Below are 19,947 nucleotides of genomic sequence, written 5' to 3' on the forward strand. Positions count from 1 at the left end.
TAGGTTGCAATTGTCTAAATAATTTTTGCCTCCTTGGCTTTGAATAAAATGGGTTGTATAAAATTGATTTGTGCTTTTCTAGTCCCCCAAGGTACCTTTACCTCTCAGGCTACTGGTTCACTTAGCTCCTGGTGCTTGGATGTAAAGAAAAACACACTGTGTTTAGCCTGCAGTTGAATATATTTGCAGTAAACAATTTAAAATTATGTTGACTTAGAGCACTGCAGCCCTCTTCATATGAGAGCTTTTTTTCTCCTTTAATATGTGTATTCTCTCACAGGGCCGTGGTGCTGTCAGGGCAATAAAAAGAGAGCAGAAATCCCTATTTTAGTAATAAAGTACTTATCTGGAATATTAAGAATCTGGTACTTACGATTGGAACATACTTCCACCAACTTGTTTTCCCTCAGTCCTGCTGGTAAATGGGCTAGGAGCAAGTATGTGTGCTCAGGACTCCTTGTGGGAACAATCACCTTAGGTGATCCTGGGCAAGTAGGTCAGTAGTGTTTGTGTGATGGTGGTGCTACTGGTACTGCCTGGGATAAGCTCAGAGCAACACTGCCCCCATTACCTTCTCCTTGGCCAGGGAGACAGTGTGCAGCCCCAAGGAATCTCTTTCCCAAGTCCCAGTGACAGCTTGTTGTGGCTTTGTGCCTTAGTTTGCTGCAGCAATGCCTTTGGATACCGTCATGGACACTGTTGGAGGGAGAGCCATGGAGAGTCAGGGAGAGGCTGACTTGAGCAGCACATGAGAAATGTCTCTCTGTAGGTCCAGAGTGTCATAATGCACACTGCAGAGGGTTAGGGGGCCACTGTGTCAGTGAGACTCTTAACTTGAGAAGCACCCTTGGCTTTAGTGTCAGTGTAATTCTGCTCTTGCAGTTTGAGAATTTATTAAGATTTAATTGGGGAGTAATTGCAAAGGTGCAGGCAAAGAGCGGCACAAATGCCTTCATCCAGGGAGAATTAGTGTTTTCAGACATCCTTTCTGACTGACAGCCCTGGAAGCTTTTTCGTTCCTTTATCAGTGCCAATTCCTCGAGGAATACCCAGGCTAACACATACATTATGTTACCTATAGAGTCACAATGTGTGCACAAAGGACCTGACAGCTGAAAGGCTGAAATAAAGCCAAGGAATAAAACAAGGCAGGGGTCTTGGAGCAGTTGCCATGCAGAGAAGGCTGACAGGAGAGCTGCGGGCATTAGTGAAGCTGATTTTGCGTCACTGGAACTGCACTTTCTTCTAGCAAAGCCACCAATGGAATGAGCTGCTTCTGGTTGCCATAGTTTTATGCCTCAGGGATGTTTTCCTTCATGCTTTTGGACTAAAAGGATTTCTGTTCCTTGGCCAGTTCACTTCTGCAGGATTTGGGGACGAGAAAAAGAGGAAATAGGAATGCTCAAAGTGTATTTCTGGAGGTAGGAAGCTGTGTGCTGAGTAGCTTTGGGCACATGAGGCAGATGGAAGAAGCTGGTTTTCATCAGTAGAGAGGGGTGATGGAAAGGCCATCGTGGGCTTTGTTTTTTTCTGAACATAAGTCAAGTTACTCCTGAAATGAATAGGTTGTAGCAGCAGTTTCACCTCTTGATCGACACCTGAATCTAGGAGATACCAGCACTGTAGATGTACCTTGGGAGGGAAAACCTGTACAGATCCTTGGTGTCTATTAAGCTGTATTGTAAAGGCCAGCTTTGGGGGATTTTCAGACATGGAGCTGGTGGGAAGAGAGAGACCCACTGTGGTTCTTGTTGTGTCCATGGAATTTTTATGTCTGGTTGCCTCTGGAATTTTTATGCCCTTTCCTGTAAGGAGTCCTTGCTCTGAAACAGTCAGGAGGTAAGATTTGGAGCTACTCACGACCTTTTTTCCCCTTACTGACAGTGCACAGTGTGGTTTGATCCTGTTCCCTTCTTCCCCTCTCCTGTGAACAAAGACAGGCAAAACCCAGCTCTGTCCTACAGGATTTCTTTGTCTATTTGCAGAAACACACCAAGGGACAGGATCTACTTAAAAAAGTCTGTGACCACCTCAATCTGCTGGAAGAAGACTACTTTGGTTTGGCCACATGGGACACACCAACCTCCAGGGTAAGCAGCTGCTGGTCTCAAGGGGATTCAGCTCTTTCTGCATCATCTCCCCAGGCTAGGAAGTGGGGCAGAAGCTCCTCTGCAAACTTGTTTTGGTGTCCTCCCTAAATATGGATTGTGGGTCATGACACAGGAAGAAATGGTGAATAAATGACTACAGGAGTGTGGATTTTTGTCAAAAAGCTATGTGAATCATAGAATGAATCCTAATGAACTTGCGTCTTCACCTGGAGAAAAGTCATTATATTCATTTACGGCAAAATAATGTCATTAAGTTATACAGCTGGAGGAGTCAGGCTGCCCTTGCACTGGTGTCAGCACTGGGAAGGTTTGGTTGGAGCCATCCAGAGCATTTGGAGTTGAGCCTTTGCCCTGCAGAAGAACAGATGTGACTCTCTACCAAAGCTCCTACTCATGGTTTCAGTTTAAGGTCTTTGTTTGATTTGACTCAAGCAGTATCTTTTGAGACCTTGGTTACCCTTTAACTCAACAATTTCTCGAGGTCTATTTCATAAGGCCAGAAGTGAGATAATTGAAATGAAGGGCCCAAAGCTGTGTCCTTTAGATCAGTCATGTTGGTCCGTATTCTGACTCTTCCTCTGCTTCACCGTCAGCAATCCCCCTGGCCAGGTTACTGACTGACAGATGTCTGTTATTAAATACTTTATATTGTTTTATACACAGGCAAAATAACAACCAAAAATAACACTATTTGAGACAGACAGAACTCCTAGTTTATTTTACAGTCTCTGGCATCTTCCAGTTTTCTTGGATGTGAAATGTGTTTCCATGTATATAACCTGGATATTTTTTATATCACAGGATTTTTTTTTTATTAGTTTGTTCTTGCAGAGGGAGTGGTAGGTGTACTTTTAGATCAAATTAAGAGCAAAAAGAGTGTAACTGGAGCAGCTCAGCTTCTTCTGTGTGTGCTGTGGGCAGCTCACTGCTTCCTTTGGATATCAGGAAAAATTCCTTCCTGGAAGGGATTATCAAGCCCTTGGCACAGGCCACCCTAGGAAGTGGTGGAATGTCCCTGGAAGTGATCAAAAAGCTTATAGATGTGGCACTTGCAGACACTGCATAGTGCTAACCTTGGCAGTGCTGGAGTAATGATTTGACTTGATGATCTTAGAGGGCCTTTCCAAATGATTCTGTGGTTTCCTAGAGCCTTGGACTTGCTCTTCGCATGCCCAGGCTTTTGGAAGCAGAAGCATGTACCTTCTCCCCCAAACCAACAAGGGCTGAGAGGTTGTGCAGCTTTTTAACTGTAGGGACTGAAAACAGATTGTTTCGTCACATCTGTGTCCCAAAGCTGGAAGCTGGAGCAGATGAGGCCCACTGTCCATGGATTGTTCAGCTCCAGTGTGGAGCAAGCTGGTTTGGTTTGCTCTGATGGGTGAAAACACCATTATTTTTTTTAATCTTGCTGGTTATGTTTCCTTGAAGTTTGAAATCTGAAGCTCTCCTGCTGTAACTTCCAACAAGACCTCCCCAGAGTTACTGATTCACAGGTGAAATGGTGTTAATAGGATCCAGGGATGAGCTCCTGTGCCTCAACTGCAGCTGTGTAGAGCAGGTGGAGATACACGTGTATATTCCTGGATAGGGAAGGGTTGTATGTGACATTTTCCACCTTGATATTTAGGGAATAAACTTTCTGAGGACCAGTAATTACCCACATGGGCATGGCAGAGGGTGACAGTGGGATTAGGAGGTTGTGACAGTGGCTGGAGCAGCTGGGCACCATGGAGCAGCAAGGAGCTCATTGCCCTGAAAGGGAGGTTTGTTTCACACTCATTCACGACCCAGTGGGATAAAAGTGCTTTTAATTGCTGTTCCCATCATTGTCTGCTGGATCAAGCAGGGTGGGATGCATGACTGCACCCTGGGCTCACCCCCGTAATGAGCAGTTGTGGCTCAGCCATGGAGATGCTGTGCTCCAAGCTGTGGCCCTAAAAAGACAGCAGATCTTCCTTTTAAATGGATTTTGTATCCCCACTTTTATATGTTAGAGTAGGCATATAAAAAGAGGAGATTAAGTGTAAGTATTGATGTCTCCCTGCCATGAAGTTACGTGTCCTTCTGGTCAGGAGAGATTAGCTTGGGGGATTCAATGAGTTAATTCCTTCACCTCGTGAGACCTGGACATCCAAATCCTATTCAGAGCTGGTGAAAATGAAGAGGTGGTTAAATGTAACCTCTCCAGGAGGGTTGCTAGCCCAGTGCCAGTGCCTGCAGCAGGACAGGCCCTGACTCCTGCTAAGGGAAAAGCTCAGACCATGGAAAAAGCAGGAATTGTGTTTTGAAGCTGAAATTGCACCACCATCCCACAAAACCCTAAATTACAGGGGAGGGGGAAAAAATACATTTCTAAATTTGTAGCCGAGATAATACTAGAAACTTGAGTCAGAGTTAAAAGATGTGAAGTTTATGTCACACTCCTTTAAAAAATTCCAGCCTTACTCAGGAATTGGGTGTTTTTACTCAAATTTCGGCAATTAGGTCATTGAAAACTATAGCTAATAATAGAAAGTCTTGGTGATCTTTGATCTGAATAGGGTAAGTAAGGAGACAGAGTGCTTAAAATTAATGTATCTGTCCTATTTAACTATTTTTAGGGGTTCTGGAGAAAAAAGCTGTTGTACAAGTGCCCCTCGTAGCTGGGTGTGGCTGTGGCCATACCTGTTACTCTGTTCTTGCAGCCCTAAATAATCTGCTTTTTTTTCCCCCCTCTTGTTACTCCTGCCTCCCTTATGAATCCCCAGTAGGTGAATGGTTGGAAATACACCCACGGAGACCACCGTCTGGAGTGAAAGTAGTGAAGATGCACCGTCTCTTCAGTTTCCATGGCTGCCTTTGTGTCAAATATTGTCTTTTTTTTCCCCCCTGTATTTTTAGCAATTTTCAGCTTTCTGCGGTGTTTCTAGAATGTCTGGTAAACTGTGAATGTTTTTATCCTCTTACAGACATGGCTGGATCCTGCCAAAGAAATAAAAAAGCAGGTTCATGGTAAGTAGATGTAATTTATCATGTGTGGGGGGTAGTGGTTTCTCCCATTGTGGCCCAGGGATGGAGAGAGGTCAAGTGAGAGTGTCTGGCAGGGATCAGCACAAGTTCAAGCAGTCTGTGCATTCTTTCTGGCCTTCTTAAGATTTTCTTAATCTAGATTTAGGAAAAAATGTCATTTCCTTGGCAAAACAGCTTGAGGTGTGTTTGCCTGAAGCCAAACCACACTGTCAATGCAGTGCTGAAATGGGGATGTGCTCCTTGCTGGAGTATAGGAAAATGGGTGTCAGTGGGAACCACTGAAATCCCAAAGGAGATTGGGAGACCTCAGGAAGAATTTTATGGTGGAACAAGGTCTTATGGACTCTGAGGCTGTTTTGGGGTCCAAATAGGGGCACTGGAATGATAAATGGCTTGAGAAATATCAGCTCAAATGCCAGATGCTCTCCCAAATTGAGTTTTAAGGTCTGCTAGCACTGAATTAGTTCAAGATGAGGGCATTGTTAAAATTAAATATGTTTTAGAGGCTTTTGTTTTCTCTTGGGAGCAAGTCTGACTACTTTAGAAGTTCTGGGAAGGAAAATACTGGTTTTTGGATACTTGTGGTGGGAGGCCGAGGACAAAGTGTGTCATTAAATGCAGATTAGGGGGGCAGTGCAAGGCTGTGGAGTAGGGAAAGCTCCTGGTCCTACCATCTTCTCTTGGAATCAGTAGCAGGCTGCATGTGAAGGGCAGGAGCTGCTCCATCCCTAAATTCATCCAGAATGTAATGAATATCACCCTGCTGTGAAATCTGGTCCCCTGGGGATGGGTTAAATGGCAAATGACTTGATTTTACTTGAAGTGAAGGTACTTTGCATGTACATATGAATGTGTGGACACCAGTGTGTGGCAGTTTAGGTAACCTCTGCTCCCTTCATTGTCACCTTGGAATCACTTGTTTTGAGCTGTGTGCGATGAAAACAACGCGCCTTGTGCTTGGTCCCAGTTATGGCATTGCATAAGAAGTAAATCCAGGAATGCTCCATTTCCCCTTCTCCCTGTGTGAGATTGGGATAAACTTCCCAGTGAGTTAAGTGCAGGGGTAGATCTTCTCTTTCTGAAATAAATCTTATTTGGAACTAGTGTTAAAGGGCACAGCAGGGGGAGATGTAACTATGGAAATCGCTCAGGATTAGCTTCTACTGGGAAATGGGATTGTTGTCAAGGAAAAGAGAGAGTTACGTCTTCAGCTGTGTCATCTGGGCTGTCCATACCACATATCATGCCAATTCTATTTGTGTTTATGTGAATTCTGACTTAGTTAATGCCTGTAATGGTGCTATACAAGGTTTACAACAAGGTGTATTTAAACAATTAGGTCTGGATTTGAAAAGCTCTTCCTGTTTTGGTGCTTTCTGTCTTCATCCAGAGGTTGATGCTTGTGTTGGGCTAAGTTTAAGCTGTGTCTAGCACCTGATCCCCGTGCATTAGGCTGACGAGTGACTTAACACAGCCTTCCTTGAACTTTGAAATTTGGGTTAAGTAGTAAGCCAATCCACATAATTGGTCAACCAACCAAATCATTAATTTATATAGCATATGCCTGACCTATCCTCATGCATTCCTTTTCAGTCAATGAAGAAACATGTCAGTCATTGAGCTTCTTAGCAATTAATTTAATTTTTGCCACAAATTGTGGTTAATCCAGGTGATTTTCCCTGCCTTGTTTTTTTTTCTCCTGTTTTTCTTACCTACTGTAAATGAAATCACATCTTACACTTACACAGGTGTTAAGCTGCAGCCAGCTGTGAGAGCAAGCAGAATCGAATCAGTGTTGCATCTGCTAAATTCTGAAGATCAGATTGGCTATTCCCAGTTCTTTTTTTGTATCATCTGACCATCACAAAGCTGTCCCAGTGTGTTTATTTTTCTCAAGCTCTCCCTTGTCATTGCAGGAGGCCCCTGGGATTTTACCTTCAATGTCAAGTTTTATCCGCCAGATCCTGCCCAGCTAACAGAGGACATCACCAGGTGAGTTATCTGGGAATCCTACTGACATGTTCTCCTGGATATGGACTAGAAATGTTTCACATTTGGGTGATTTTCCCTCCTTCCGGAAGGACATCAGATGCCTTCGCCGTTTGGAGGGCGTTTGGTTTGCTTTTAGTGGATGTAAGGATGCTCCCACCCTCCACTGGAGTCCATGTGTAAAGCAGTGTGCGTGTTCATATAGAAAAGTAAATTCTTACCTAAATCCAAGATTTTCTGGTCATAGTGTCCTTTACTTCCTTTGCAGAGTGGAGGTGACCTTGAATCCCCCAGTCCTCCATGCTGTTTACCTTGGGAATAAGTAAAAATTGAAAACAAGCAGTGTCATATGTTCATCGGTGGCATAAAAAAAGAGACTGATCCTCAAGTTAATAAATATCTCTCTGTTCTCTGTCAATAGTATTTTCCTTTCTGCCCTCAGGTATTACCTGTGTCTGCAGCTTAGACAGGACATCCTTACAGGGCGGCTGCCCTGCTCCTTTGCCACCTTGGCTCTGTTGGGTTCCTACACTGTCCAGTCAGAGTTGGGAGACTATGATCCTGATCTCCATGGCCCAGATTACATCAGTGAATTCAAACTGGCCCCAAACCAGACAAAAGAGCTTGAAGAAAAGGTTGTGGAGCTTCATAAAACATACAGGTAGGGCCTGATGGCTGAAGGACTTGTTTGTGCACAGCAACACATAAAAGGGAACTAATGGGATTTTCTGATGTTTTCCCCACCTCTGTGAGATACAGAAAACCTGTGGATGTCCCATCCCTGGAAGTGTTCAAGGCCATGTTGGATGGGGCTTGAAGCAACCTGGGATAGTGGAAGGTGTCCCTGCTTATGGCAGGGGGTGGAACAAGATGATCTTTGAGGGCTCTTCCAGTCCAGACCATTCTGTGATTTCATGGTGACTCTGTGAACATTAGCTTTTAACAAAAAACCTAATACTTTGGATAAAATCTTTCTAGGAGCAGGAACTCTTTTTTTTCCTGCATGAAGAAGAAATTTTTTAGAAAGCAGATGGGAAGTCTTGCAATTATTTATAGTAACAAGTGCTTTTTCCCCCCCCCACAGAATAGCCATGAAAGTGAAGTTTACTTCATGTGCAAATGCAAAATTTACTTGTTTTAACCTTGCCCTTTGCCTTTTTTTAATATATTTCTTTGGGATTTATGTAATTTTTTATTGTAGTTTGATCTAGTTTCTCTGTTTACACACCGTAGCCTACAGCCTGCTTGGGCCATTCTTCTACCACATTTAGGGAGTAACATTCATTTCCTAATGAAGGAAGTGGAAGGATTCCAGGTGATCCAGGAATTACAAACCTGCAGTAAGTGTTTCCTACTGCAGCCATGACCTGGGCAGGTGTGTCTGGTTCAGGTAGGGTTGAAAAACTCCTGAGACTCTCCCTGCTATCAGATTCAAGGGTAAACTTCTTTCTCATCCTATTTTGGACATACCTTCCTAGGAAGGAAAAGATGGAGCAAAGACAAGATTTTCTGACTGGCAGAAGGGAGCAAAAAAAATGGAGCACATTGGGATGGGTGGATGTGGGCTGTGGCTGTGACCACTCAACACTTCACTCAAGCCTGCAAATCAATATTTTAAATTGATTCCCCTCCTTTTACACTGAGAGGAGAGGAAATGAGGGAAAATAAGTATTGGGCCTCTGACAAGCTTCATGACTTGGAGTCAAAGGCCATTTGCTGTGCTAGAAGTGGTGGATCACAGTGCTGAATTATTCATGGCCTCATCAGAAGGAGACTTTAATGTATAAGATGTAGTTATATTTAATCTGTCTGCATGTGCAGGAGAAAACAAAACGTCCCCATTTAATTTCTGGTCTATATTTTGTGAACAGTAAACTTCAGAGGGTTTTCAGTGGGAATCATAGAATCATGGAATTGTTCAGGTTGTAAAAGACCTTGAAGACCATTGAGTCCAGCCACCACCCAGCACTGCCAAGACCATCATTAAACTATGTCCCCAAGAGTAACATCCGTGTGTTCTTTGGACATTTGCAGGGAAATCTCTGCTAAACCATGCTCCGGCTCTTGCTACTGTATTTGCAAAGCACAAGGCACATATCCAGATGGTGACTGCTCCTGGGGCTTTCCTACAAGATTGTCCTTAGGTGGTGGACTTTGCCCTGTCTCCCACCACTCAAACCTCTATTTACATCACACACAAGATGTATGTGAGCGCTCAGTAAGGAAGACATTAAAGGAGGGTAGAAAATGAAATGTATGCCACTGAATCCTCTCCCAGCAGAGCTGTTAATGTACCTCATACACCAGAAATGTATTAACAGGGACACTTCAATAACGTTGATAATGGCCTCCATTATCAGGATGTCTTTGTTAAATTGTGCCCCTCCAGCAGACAGGGCACCATCTGTTCCTAGAAAGCCCCTCATTCATCTGATCCCCTGGTTGGAATCTCTGCTGAGTGGTTTCAGCTGTCCTGTGTTTGGTTGGAGAACAATAGCTGGGTTTGGGGAGGTCTGTGGGGATTAGGACCTATCACCTTTTGCTCAGTTGGGTTTCTTCTGCTGAATCAAGTTTTGTCCCCTCACTGCTCTTCCTCACTTCCTTCTCTAGTGCCTTTACAGCTTCACAGGAATAAAGTGCACCCGTGTTACTGGGATATCTCAAAGCACAAATTTGGGCAGTAAGAGTGATTTCATAATTCATTATCTGGGCACAGATTTGTTTGTGTTAAAAGCATAAGTAAATCTAATGGATTTCATGAAGTCTGATGTGTCTCCTCTTAAAAGCACCAGTTTTGAGAATACCAATCCCTTTTTTTTTTCTGCAGATCCATGACTCCAGCCCAAGCAGACCTGGAATTTCTTGAGAATGCAAAAAAGCTGTCTATGTATGGAGTCGACCTTCACCAAGCCAAGGTGAAAACCAGCGTGTGTGCACCTACCTGTGGATTTTGTAATTTGATTATCCTTCCCTTGCAGGAGCAAGTTTACCTGTTTTGGGAAGCTCCTCTGGAAAGAGAGGAAGTACAGAAATACTGACATATAACAGGAATGCCTCAGGCATTCCTGCAAGAGAAGTGATTGTTTGTGGTTGCTTATTATTTATATGCCACAGGAAACTTTCCAAAGCTCCTCGTATAGACAGGTCTTTTCTCTGAATAACTTAGAATACAAGACATATTCCCTGCCATATGAGCCTCTGTGCTCCAGGAGATGCAGAATGGGCTCTTGGTGAGCCCTTTGGGCAACCAGCAGAACAGGAGAGCCCTGGAGGAGGGAGGAGGTAGTCAGGAAAAGCGTGAAAGAAGAGGAGGGGTGGCCATGGAGCTGGGAACTGGAATCCGAGTGGTGGGGAGATGAATTTATGGGAAGACCGGAGGGATAATTTGGAAGGCAGCTGTTGACATGAAGCTCATAAACCTGACACTGCTTAAATCCTCATCTGCATTCCCAGGACTTGGAAGGAGTGGATATCACTCTGGGAGTCTGTTCCAGTGGCCTTCTTGTTTACAAAGATAAACTGAGAATCAACCGCTTCCCATGGCCCAAAGTCCTGAAGATTTCCTACAAACGCAGCAGCTTCTTCATAAAGATTCGGCCGGGGGAGGTACGACTGGCTCCTGTGGGCTCCTGTCATCCTCTGTTTCCTTGGGATCGGCACTGTGTGTGTCCCTGGAACAGAGCGGGGCGGGGTCAGGCTCTCTCTGCAGGAACGTTTGACATGGGGGTGTCTGATCCCAGCTGAAGCTCGGAGCCAGCTGGTGACAGTGTAACAACGTGTCATCCAGCACCACCTCCTGGCATCACTGGGTATTCCCAGCATCCAGGGAAAGGCATGGGTGGTTGACAGATGAAATTGGGGCAGAGCTAACTCATTTTTTGGAAACGGAACAAGACAATGGCTCTTTGTCTTGTTTGCATTCAAAGAAAATAATTAAAAATTAGAATTAGCTTTTCATCTAAGTGCAGGAAGCAGGGAATGGATGCATTGGTGCTGCCTCTCCTGAACCAGGAAATCCCTGGAGCAGCCTGGTTACATCAGGGAGAGAGGCTACAATGGGGATCCACCTCTTTCCTCTTCTTCCTCCTTCTTCTGCTTTGACTGCCAGGAGCTAGCCTTGCAGGGAGGTCAGTGTTTGACCTCAGCTGACAGCTGGGCAGTATGACAGGGGGGATAAACCCACAGCATGTTGCTCTGCAAAATCCCTGTGCATCCTGAGGGATGCCCAGGCTAGTGGCCAAGCCCTCTCTTTCCTCTGACCTGAGGTCCTGCTGCACATTGTGGGGCAAGTTCAGCAGTTTATGCCACAGCAGACCAGAGTGGTGGGCTGGGGACTGGGCTCCTACCACATTTATTTCCTGCTATTCCAAAATAACTTATTGCTTTCCTCAGCAAGAACAGTATGAAAGTACAATTGGGTTCAAGCTACCAAGTTATCGAGCAGCAAAGAAGCTCTGGAAAGTATGTGTTGAACATCACACCTTCTTCAGGTGGGTTTTCTGAACAGTAGCCTTACCCTGAATAACTTAGTGCTTGAAATTAACTATTAAAAATGAACACTGTTCCTTAGCTTTTTGGGAAAATGGGGGAGAAATGGTTTCAGGGACAGTAGGTGTTTATTTTGCAGAAAATGTTTAAGCAGGTTCGGTCATGTAGATGTGAGACATCATTAGTATGTGCATTTCCTTGGCCAAGTGGATGCAAGAGACTCCTTTAATTTCTATTTTAATTCTTCTTCACATGCCCCTTCCTGGCTTTGGAGGTGTGATTTTTAAATGTGTGTATCTTTCAGGCTGACTTCCACTGAGGCCATCCCGAAGAGCAGGTTCCTGGCACTGGGCTCCAAGTTCCGCTACAGCGGCCGGACGCAGGCACAGACGAGGCAGGCGAGCGCCCTGATCGACCGACCCGCTCCCCAGTTCGAGCGCACGGCCAGCAAGAGAGCGTCCAGGAGTCTTGATGGAGGTGAGTCAGTCCCTGCTGTGTCTTCTCTCTCCCTTCTGGAGTCACCAGGATGCTGAAGTACTCCTTAAGGAACCCCTGGATTCCCTGCTTGTACAAAAACACAGGCTTAACTTGTCGCTGTAGTACAAGATCTTGTTCCTGCCCCTTACACGTTCAGGAATTATGTGCCTGTAGTGAAACTGAATTGGTGCTCAGTTGGTTAGAGCAGGGTGCTGATAACACCACTGGAATGGGTTTGTTCCCCATATTGGCCATTCACTTAATGGTGAAAGCAGAGTTTTCTGTGATTCTCTGATTCTGAGTTGGACTCAATGATCCTTGTAAGTCCCTTCCAACTCAGAAAATTCTGATTCATCACACAGCCTTCATTCACATCAACAAAACCACCCAACCAAATCAAAAATTCCCCCAACAGAGAACATAAGTGGACAATTTGGGCCTAATCCACCCCTTTTGCCTTCACCATAATTACAAGAATTCCTTATGATCATTCTTCTCTCTAATATTGCTCAGTACTTTTGCCCATTACCTCTCCCAGTTTTTATCCTTTTCTCAATATCACAGCACTGTGAGGTCTGTTACAGGTAAATTAACTCTATCTCAGGCAGACCCAATACAAAAATGCAGACCAGGGGTGGTCCCAGCAGAACTGACTGATGAAAAGAATTTAGGTAGGTGCTGAAGGCTTATGGCTAAGTTCTGCTTGTAAAGATATTTCATCATTTGATCTCAAAGCTCTTTCCTTTAGAAAATCAGGAATTAAGCCATGTTTGTTTTGTTTAATATGACTTCTTAAATTCTGTAGTTTTACATGAGGGGGAGATTTTTTGCCATGATAGAAACTTTTTCAGTGTCTCTTAAAGTGATTTTCAGGTTGGAGTTGAGGTGTGTCAGTCAGATGGCCTCATGCCTGAGATTTTTAAAAGAAATTGATAGCAGCAGAAGAGGTGAAGCATGGAAAAGGGAGTGCCTAAGTTTGGTCCACATGATCTATATCACATATTAAGATCCAGGGAAAGAGGAGCATCCCTGTGAACCGCGGACACCTGCCTGATGGAGCAGGGACTGTGTTGCTTTGATCCTTCAAGTTTGTTCTGCAGCCTGGGGGAACCAGGGCTGCTCAGCACCCCATGGCCAGCAGCAGCCAGGCTGTCCCTGCTTCTGGGCTCAATGCATCCCTGAGCCTGGGTTTTATGTTATGGAGCTGGAGGGAAGGGATGGTTCAAGCTCCATAAGGTAGCAAAGCCAAATTCCAGCTTCCCTGCAGTCTGGGCATGCGAGATTCCTCAGGCACAGCAGCAAGGGAGCCGGTGCTGCTGGTTGCCCATTGACCATGCCATTATGACTCCAGATGAGTAGAGAAATCACAGCTGCAGTGCTACACCTGGATGGCAGAGCTGGGAGAAGAGCAGCCTGGGAATGTGACACTCCTGCCTCCTTGACATCTGTGCCTTTGCCATGCTGGCAGTCATTAACATGTGCCCCGTTTCTTCAGCTAAACGTGCGACTCAAAAGGTTGAGTTCAGAACCATAGAGGAAGAGAAGCAGAAGGAGGTGGTGGTGGTTGAGGTCCCTGAACCAAAACCTGTGGATCAGATCCAAGAGAAGCCAGGTATAGCTGTGGTGGTGGCTAAAACTCTCTGCAGTGCCTTTCCTATCCTCTACGTGCTCGTTCCTGACAATTTCCAATTTTCACCAAATTGGGTGGCTTTCTCTCTTCATTTCTTTGCAAGAAGAGTTTCCCAGTGAGAAGAGATACGGCCCAGCTCTGGAAGACTCCTTAAATTTCCACCTTGCATCTTGTTAGACTGCAATTTTTGTGGGCAGGTGGGGAAAAGATTAGGATGTGCTGGTGCTTGAGAACTCTCTTGTTAAATGCGGGTAGTTTTGTATATATGGATTAGAAAATTTTAAGTTTTCATGTCTCAGTCTTGAAACTTCTCATGAAGTTTCTGAAATTCTTCATCCCAGAACGTCCTTGCCATTGGGTTGGGGTATTTTGTGGTGTTTGAGAAATGCTACCCATTTTGCTCTGTGGAGCTTATATTTCTCTTAGAATATATAGTATTAATAAATGTGAATGTTCTTAGGAGGTGTGTAGGTACAACAGCATGTTCAAATACTCATAAGAGTATCATAGCAGCAGTGTTGCAAATATTTGCAGTCTTCATCACTTGGATAGTGACCACCTGTGGTATGTTAGGGCTGGAGATAATTCACATGCAAATACTTTGGGTATCTTCCTACCAGGCAGCATTTTTTGACTGCTTTACTGCTTTTGACTGCATGACTGCTTTTCTATATCTAGATGAAGTTTTCATGAAGTGTGGTAAACTTCCTCTCCATGGGCATTCCTTGAATCCTCACTAATCAGCATCTCCTGGTGGGGAAAGCCAGATGCTGTAAAAGCAGAAGGTTGGGAATTTCAGACACCAGGGTGGATTTGAAGTTGATCACTCAAGTACATTTAATTAAAGCTGCTAGGTTTTAGATAGCTTTTTCATCTGGATGTGTTTTTCCTGGATTTTGACAGCCAGCACCTGCCTCCCTCCAGACTTTGCAGGCAGAGTCCTTCCTAGTTCCATGCTCAAGAACTGTTCGTGTGTCCCATGTCTCCTTTCCTAGGCAAGGAGCCGATAAAGCTTATTTTTGTGTTCTTTCCTCCTCTCATCCATACACTGTTGGGTCTGACAGCACTAAAAGCACTGACACACAGTTCCATGATGGAAAATTACTACTGAGCTCCCTGCAAACCTCCTTGCTGTTCCCAGCTACTGAGAAGGATCTCCTCACTCCTTGCTGTGGTGACCATTGTGTGTTTGTGCGGGTCCCCAACCCCCATTAACACCTGCAAACCTCTTTCTAGCCAAACACACTCTTGAAACTTTTGAAATGAAACCCATTGCAGAGGAGGAAGAGGAGGAGGAGAAGGTAGAGGTCGTTAAGGTTCCTGTTGTCAAGCCAAAGTCAGTGGAGCTCGTGCAGCCGCGGTCAGGTACAGCTGAAGTGGTGTTTGGTGGCAGTGGCTCCTGTGCTGATGCTGCTGAGGTGAAGTGATGCAGTGCTTTAGGACAGTGGTTACACTGTTTGTGGTGGTGTTTGTTGGCACTACAATCCCTCCTGGCTTTGCTGTGCGCTGCTTTTCAGGTGTGCTCTGGGTGCAGTGAGGGGGTGCCATGCCCTGGCTGTGTATGGAAATGAGTGTGCAGCTCTTAAAGCTCCTTCCATACTGTCCCTTCTTGTGAGGTTTGTTCCCCTGAGCTGCAGGAGTGTACTGGAAATCAGGTTATGAGTTCTGGGACTGCTGGAGGTCACCTATATTCCACTTTATTTCTTCACTAGGGAGCTTGCCTAGTTGGGGAAGGATGTCAGAGCAACATCGCTGCTGCAGACAGATTCATATTAATCATAATTAAAAATAGAGTTGATTATTTGTTGCAGGAAAAGGAGATTGAGGCCATAGAGGGAGGTAACTGGGAACATCACATGTTTCCTTGGTTGCTGTAAAAACCACTGGAGAACAGTCATGGCACCAAGTCTGCCAGAGCTCCAGGAACATTTGGACAATGCTTGCGGGCACGGGGTGGGATTGTTGAGATGTTCTGTGAAGGAGCAGGAATTCGACTCGATGATCCCTCTGGGTGTTTTCCACCTCAGCAGATTCCATGATTCTGTATTCCACGGAATGTGTGGCAGCAGATCAGACATCAGCTGGTGTCAGACCTCCTGAGCACATCCAAGGCTCTCCTGCTGTAGCTAGCCCTTCTCATCCACCTCCTGTACTTTGCCTCATCCTGGCTTTTCTGCTCCAGTAGGGACTGTTAGTGAGGTGATGGCCAAGGTGATGGTGATCAGTCATAGAATTCTGCAATGGTTTGGGTTGCAAGGGACCCTAAAAATCATCCAGTTCCAACCTATGCTTAATATTTCAGTGCTTTTTACTGTGTTTAAATCATGGGTTAAAATAGTCAAAGGCAGTTAATCATGAAAATGCAACTAAAATAAAGTTCTGGCAGCCCAGAACTTGTTGTTGGATGGCACAACGTGTCTGTTACAGTTTGTCTGTTACATTTTTTCTGCATGTCTTGATACTTTGGGTGAGCAGCAAGAGAGATGACCCTACCGATTTACTGGTGGCAATATTTCCTTTGCTGCTTCCTCCTTAATGTGGCATTTTAACACGTCCATAACTTTTTTAGCCAAACGTGATCTTGGCAGTATTGAGATAAGCCCAATTGAAGAGGAGGAGGAGGAGGAGGAGGAAGAGAAAGTGATGGTGGTGAGAGAACTAGAGCCGTTGCCGAAGGAGTCAGGTACCACCGCCATGACAGCTTTGCACTGCCAGCATCCTCGTCATCCCAGCCATCCCTGCCATCTCACCTCTGTACAACCTTCCCAGCAGCTGTCACTGCTTCCGTGACATGAATACACTGGGACGCAGCACTGTTGTCCTTTGAAGAGGATAACACAGTGTCTGGGTCACAGAAATGAACTGCTGTGCCAAGGAACAGGGAAAGAGTGGAGCTGGCAGTGGTGGGGTGGGTTTTAAGGTTGTTTACAACAGGATGTGGTGTCCAGGAGTTTTTCTTGAAAGTGTCATTCTAATCTCTGGAAATTCAGAAATTTAAAAACATTCTTTTTTTGCCTCCACCTTGTACGTTTTTGGCCACATGGACACCTTGTTCTCTCTATGTTTTATTAAGACACAGATGAAATGTTGTTACCTTTTCTGTACAACAGGAGTTCTTACTAAGGAGTTGCTTGAAATTACAATTTTTATTTTAACAGCAAATTTTCTGTGAGTGACTGGCTGGACATGAGTGACCTCATGTTGGCTGGAATATGATACACAGTATAGTCCTGCTGCAAACTGTGATTTTGGGAATGTGAGATCATGTCAAAGATATTCTTTTATGTGACAGGGTATCTTTTTAGTGAAACATCCCTAAAAACCAACATGAGGAAAACCAAATCGCTTATTATATACCTAGGTGCACACAGGAAATTGATTTGGGCTTGCTTTGTCACACAGCTTTGGCTTGACTATTTCCTTGGGGTCAGGCAACTACCTGGCAAATCAGGAACTGAAGTAGGCAGTTGATTTTGTGTGGACCTAGTGCTTGTATTCACAACTGTCATCCTCTGAAATTATGACTTTTGGCAGCATGCGGTTCATTTCTGCCCTGTCTCTGGCCTGGAGGTGCTGGGTATCTTCCCACTGTGTTGCCTTGAAGATATCCAACTCAGACACACAGCCCCCAGCCTCCTTGAAACCCACCGGGAAGTTCCTAAGAAGTTTGCTGGAGCAATGCTTGTTGATTTTTTTTTTTTTTTTTGGGTGGGGATTGAAAGCCTGTGTTTTTCTTCCAGAAGCCATCTGTTTCTGTGTGAGGAGATGCCCATGAGTACAGAACTCCTCACGCCGTGTCTTTTCTAGTTGTGTTGGAATGGAGTCTGTGTCAGTTGTGTGTAAAGGACCCAGAAATCCATGGCACAATGTCAAAAATAGATTTATCTTTCTGGTGTGGCTTCTCTGCAGAGTGCAAGCTTGCTTTTTGTAAACCATCTGGTATAGGGTTTTATTTTATTTTATTTTAAACCATAAGGAAAATAATCTCAACTCTCCTGTACTAAATGCACAAGCTGCTTTGCTCAACATCTTTATTTCTTTTCCCTTTTTTTTTCATCTTCCTCCTCCTTCTCCCTTTTTTTTTTGAATGATAGCACTGTAATTTGGAAAGACTTTGCACAATCCTTTGAAAAGTTACCTGCTCTGAACCTTGTCCCTGTCTGTCCCCCATCCTCAGCAGTGGCTGTGATAACCCCAGAGCGGAGTCCCCGGCCTACCTCAGCCCCAGCCATCGCTCAGAGCCACCCTGCAGAGCCAGCCCCAGCTAAGTCCAACGTGAAGGACGTGGCCTCATCTAAAGTAGGGAAGGAAACAGCAAAATCTGATGTAAGACGTGAAGAATTTCCACTAGAGAAACCCAGGGAGCCAGTGGATGCCTCAAAGGTAGGTCAGAGCAGAGTCTCTTGGGAAGAGCTGGGCTGGAGCATCACTCAAGAAAGTCGCCCCAAAGAAGCAGCTCTGTCCTGGGAGATGAGGGGTTTATCCCTCATCCCTCAGTGCTGGGTGGGAGCAGCACGGGGGTCTTGGTGCCAGGGAAATCCCAGCTGTGACGTTCGGTGGAAGAAGGAGCTCCAGGGCAGTCAGGTATTAGTGTCTGTAGTCAAAGCAAGTGCAGCCTGCTGATAGATGGTCAAAAACACTGGCAAGAGCTGTACGTGATCATGGAACTAGCGTTCAGGGCTCACCCATGGCCAGGCTGTGCCCCCTGATTCCTGGTATGACAGCAGGAGGGAATTCCAGTGAAATCAGTGATAATGGAGCTGGTCTGCAGCCCAGCGCCGGAATGCTTTTCCCCTTGATAGGCTTTTGCTGGGAGAGCTGGTAATACAGTGCTGCAAAAACTAAAACTTTAGTTGAAAATGGCACTGGTGAGACTTTGGGGAGTTTATTGTTTAAATGCAGTACTTTTAACCATTTGGTCTTTCTACAAATGTTTGAGTTCTTTGCTGGGGTTGATATGTGTGTGCTGTTCGAATAAGTTGAAATAATGTGCAAAATTATTGCTGATATTACAGTGTCCTTAATATTAGCAGATATTACTGACTTACTGAAACCTTGCAGGGGTGCAGCAGAAATATTTGCCTTGAGACACAGTTTTCACATTACTCCAAAATTTAGCTGTTCTCAGCATTGCTGGAGCCATATAATTCTAAACGTATCACATAGTGGGTCTTGTGTGAGCATCTCCAGGGAAGATTCCTATTAATTAAGGTTTGGAGATGGAGGTGAAGAAAGGGCCGTTGCTTCAAAAAATTCCATAGCCTGTGTGAACAGTAATTTTTAAATGAAAATGCTGAAAGGAACTTCGGGTTGGCACTGTGGGGTGGGAATCAGAGCACAGAGATCCTGCCCTGCTGTTCTTGCCCAGCTGTTCCCCCTCCCTCATGTTACACTGAGAGCGAGGAAATTTTACTTATCCCATCTTACTTATTACAGGTTTTTTCCTAAATGCTTGAACATTAGATTTTTTTCCCCTTTAAACATAGATGTGGGAGGAAAATGTGGATTTGAACATACTAAATTTACTGTTTCTCCAATGGAGCTGCATCACTTCTTTTAACACCCACTGATGCTTTTGCCTTCAAAGTACGTGGCAATCTAGTTTCCCTAAAATACTTCCCTTAGAGTGTTAAGACAATCTTGGCTCTCTACTTATGGACAGGAAAGAACCTAATTTGTGATGTTAGGCTTGGTTTTGTGGCTCTGCCTCTTATTACTGCCTCCTTCAACATAATACCTGCGATACAACCAATAATTTCTGATTTTGAGAAGGTCTCTGTTAATTTGAGCATGTTGCTTTGTTTGGATTTTCACTGGGAGATCCAGCTGCAAATGCCATTTGAAAACATTGCCTGACCAGCCTACTGCAAGTGGGAACCCCTTCTTCAGAAGCACTGGAGAGCACTGGTTTCAAATACAAATAATTCTCAAGCTGGAGGAATTATTTAACATGCTGTTGACTAACAAAGTGCTGGGGAGCTGCTGTGTCATTAACCCCTTCCCAGGGCTGCATGTTGGTTTTTGCATGTTCCCCCAGCATTTCAAAACCAACTTTATGCAGCTGTGTTTGAAACTAAATGGTTTCTTGAAACAAATCTACTAACAAGAAATGTTTTTACCAATTTATTTCTTAAAAATAGGTGAGGAAAACACACATTGAGGTCAGAGTCCCCACCACGAATGGTGCCCAGCCCCAGGTTTGTGCTAATAATTCAGTTCAGGTTGCTCACATTTTTTTTTTTC

At 44.7% G+C, this 19,947-nt stretch overlaps 1 protein-coding gene across 41 annotated transcripts in view; it reads left to right on the top strand.

Annotated features, from left to right (window-relative positions):
• The window catches only part of EPB41 (erythrocyte membrane protein band 4.1), a 96,306-nt gene that overhangs the window by 48,827 nt on the left and 27,532 nt on the right, over positions 1 to 19,947 (top strand). For 13 of the 41 annotated variants that reach the window (XR_007779408.1, XM_050983346.1, XM_050983332.1 and 10 more), the window contains 13 exons: positions 1,986 to 2,090; positions 5,060 to 5,102; positions 7,037 to 7,112; positions 7,552 to 7,770; positions 9,937 to 10,024; positions 10,563 to 10,715; positions 11,502 to 11,599; positions 11,902 to 12,074; positions 13,570 to 13,686; positions 14,941 to 15,069; positions 16,274 to 16,387; positions 17,882 to 18,087; positions 19,845 to 19,901. Coding sequence is in view for 40 of the 41 variants with exons in the window: in XM_050983346.1 (XP_050839303.1) it covers positions 1,986 to 2,090; positions 5,060 to 5,102; positions 7,037 to 7,112; positions 7,552 to 7,770; positions 9,937 to 10,024; positions 10,563 to 10,715; positions 11,502 to 11,599; positions 11,902 to 12,074; positions 13,570 to 13,686; positions 14,941 to 15,069; positions 16,274 to 16,387; positions 17,882 to 18,087; positions 19,845 to 19,901 (1,578 nt within the window). In the remaining variant the exon portion in view is untranslated. The remainder of the gene's footprint in view (positions 1 to 1,985; positions 2,091 to 5,059; positions 5,103 to 7,036; positions 7,113 to 7,551; positions 7,771 to 9,936; positions 10,025 to 10,562; positions 10,716 to 11,501; positions 11,600 to 11,901; positions 12,075 to 13,569; positions 13,687 to 14,940; positions 15,070 to 16,273; positions 16,388 to 17,881; positions 18,088 to 19,844; positions 19,902 to 19,947) is intronic. The other 28 variants (XM_050983339.1, XM_050983351.1, XM_050983353.1 and 25 more) reach the window with 9 other exon arrangements.

This window comes from Serinus canaria, chromosome 23 (assembly GCF_022539315.1).
Source record: "Serinus canaria isolate serCan28SL12 chromosome 23, serCan2020, whole genome shotgun sequence".
Taxonomy (NCBI): domain Eukaryota; kingdom Metazoa; phylum Chordata; class Aves; order Passeriformes; family Fringillidae; genus Serinus; species Serinus canaria.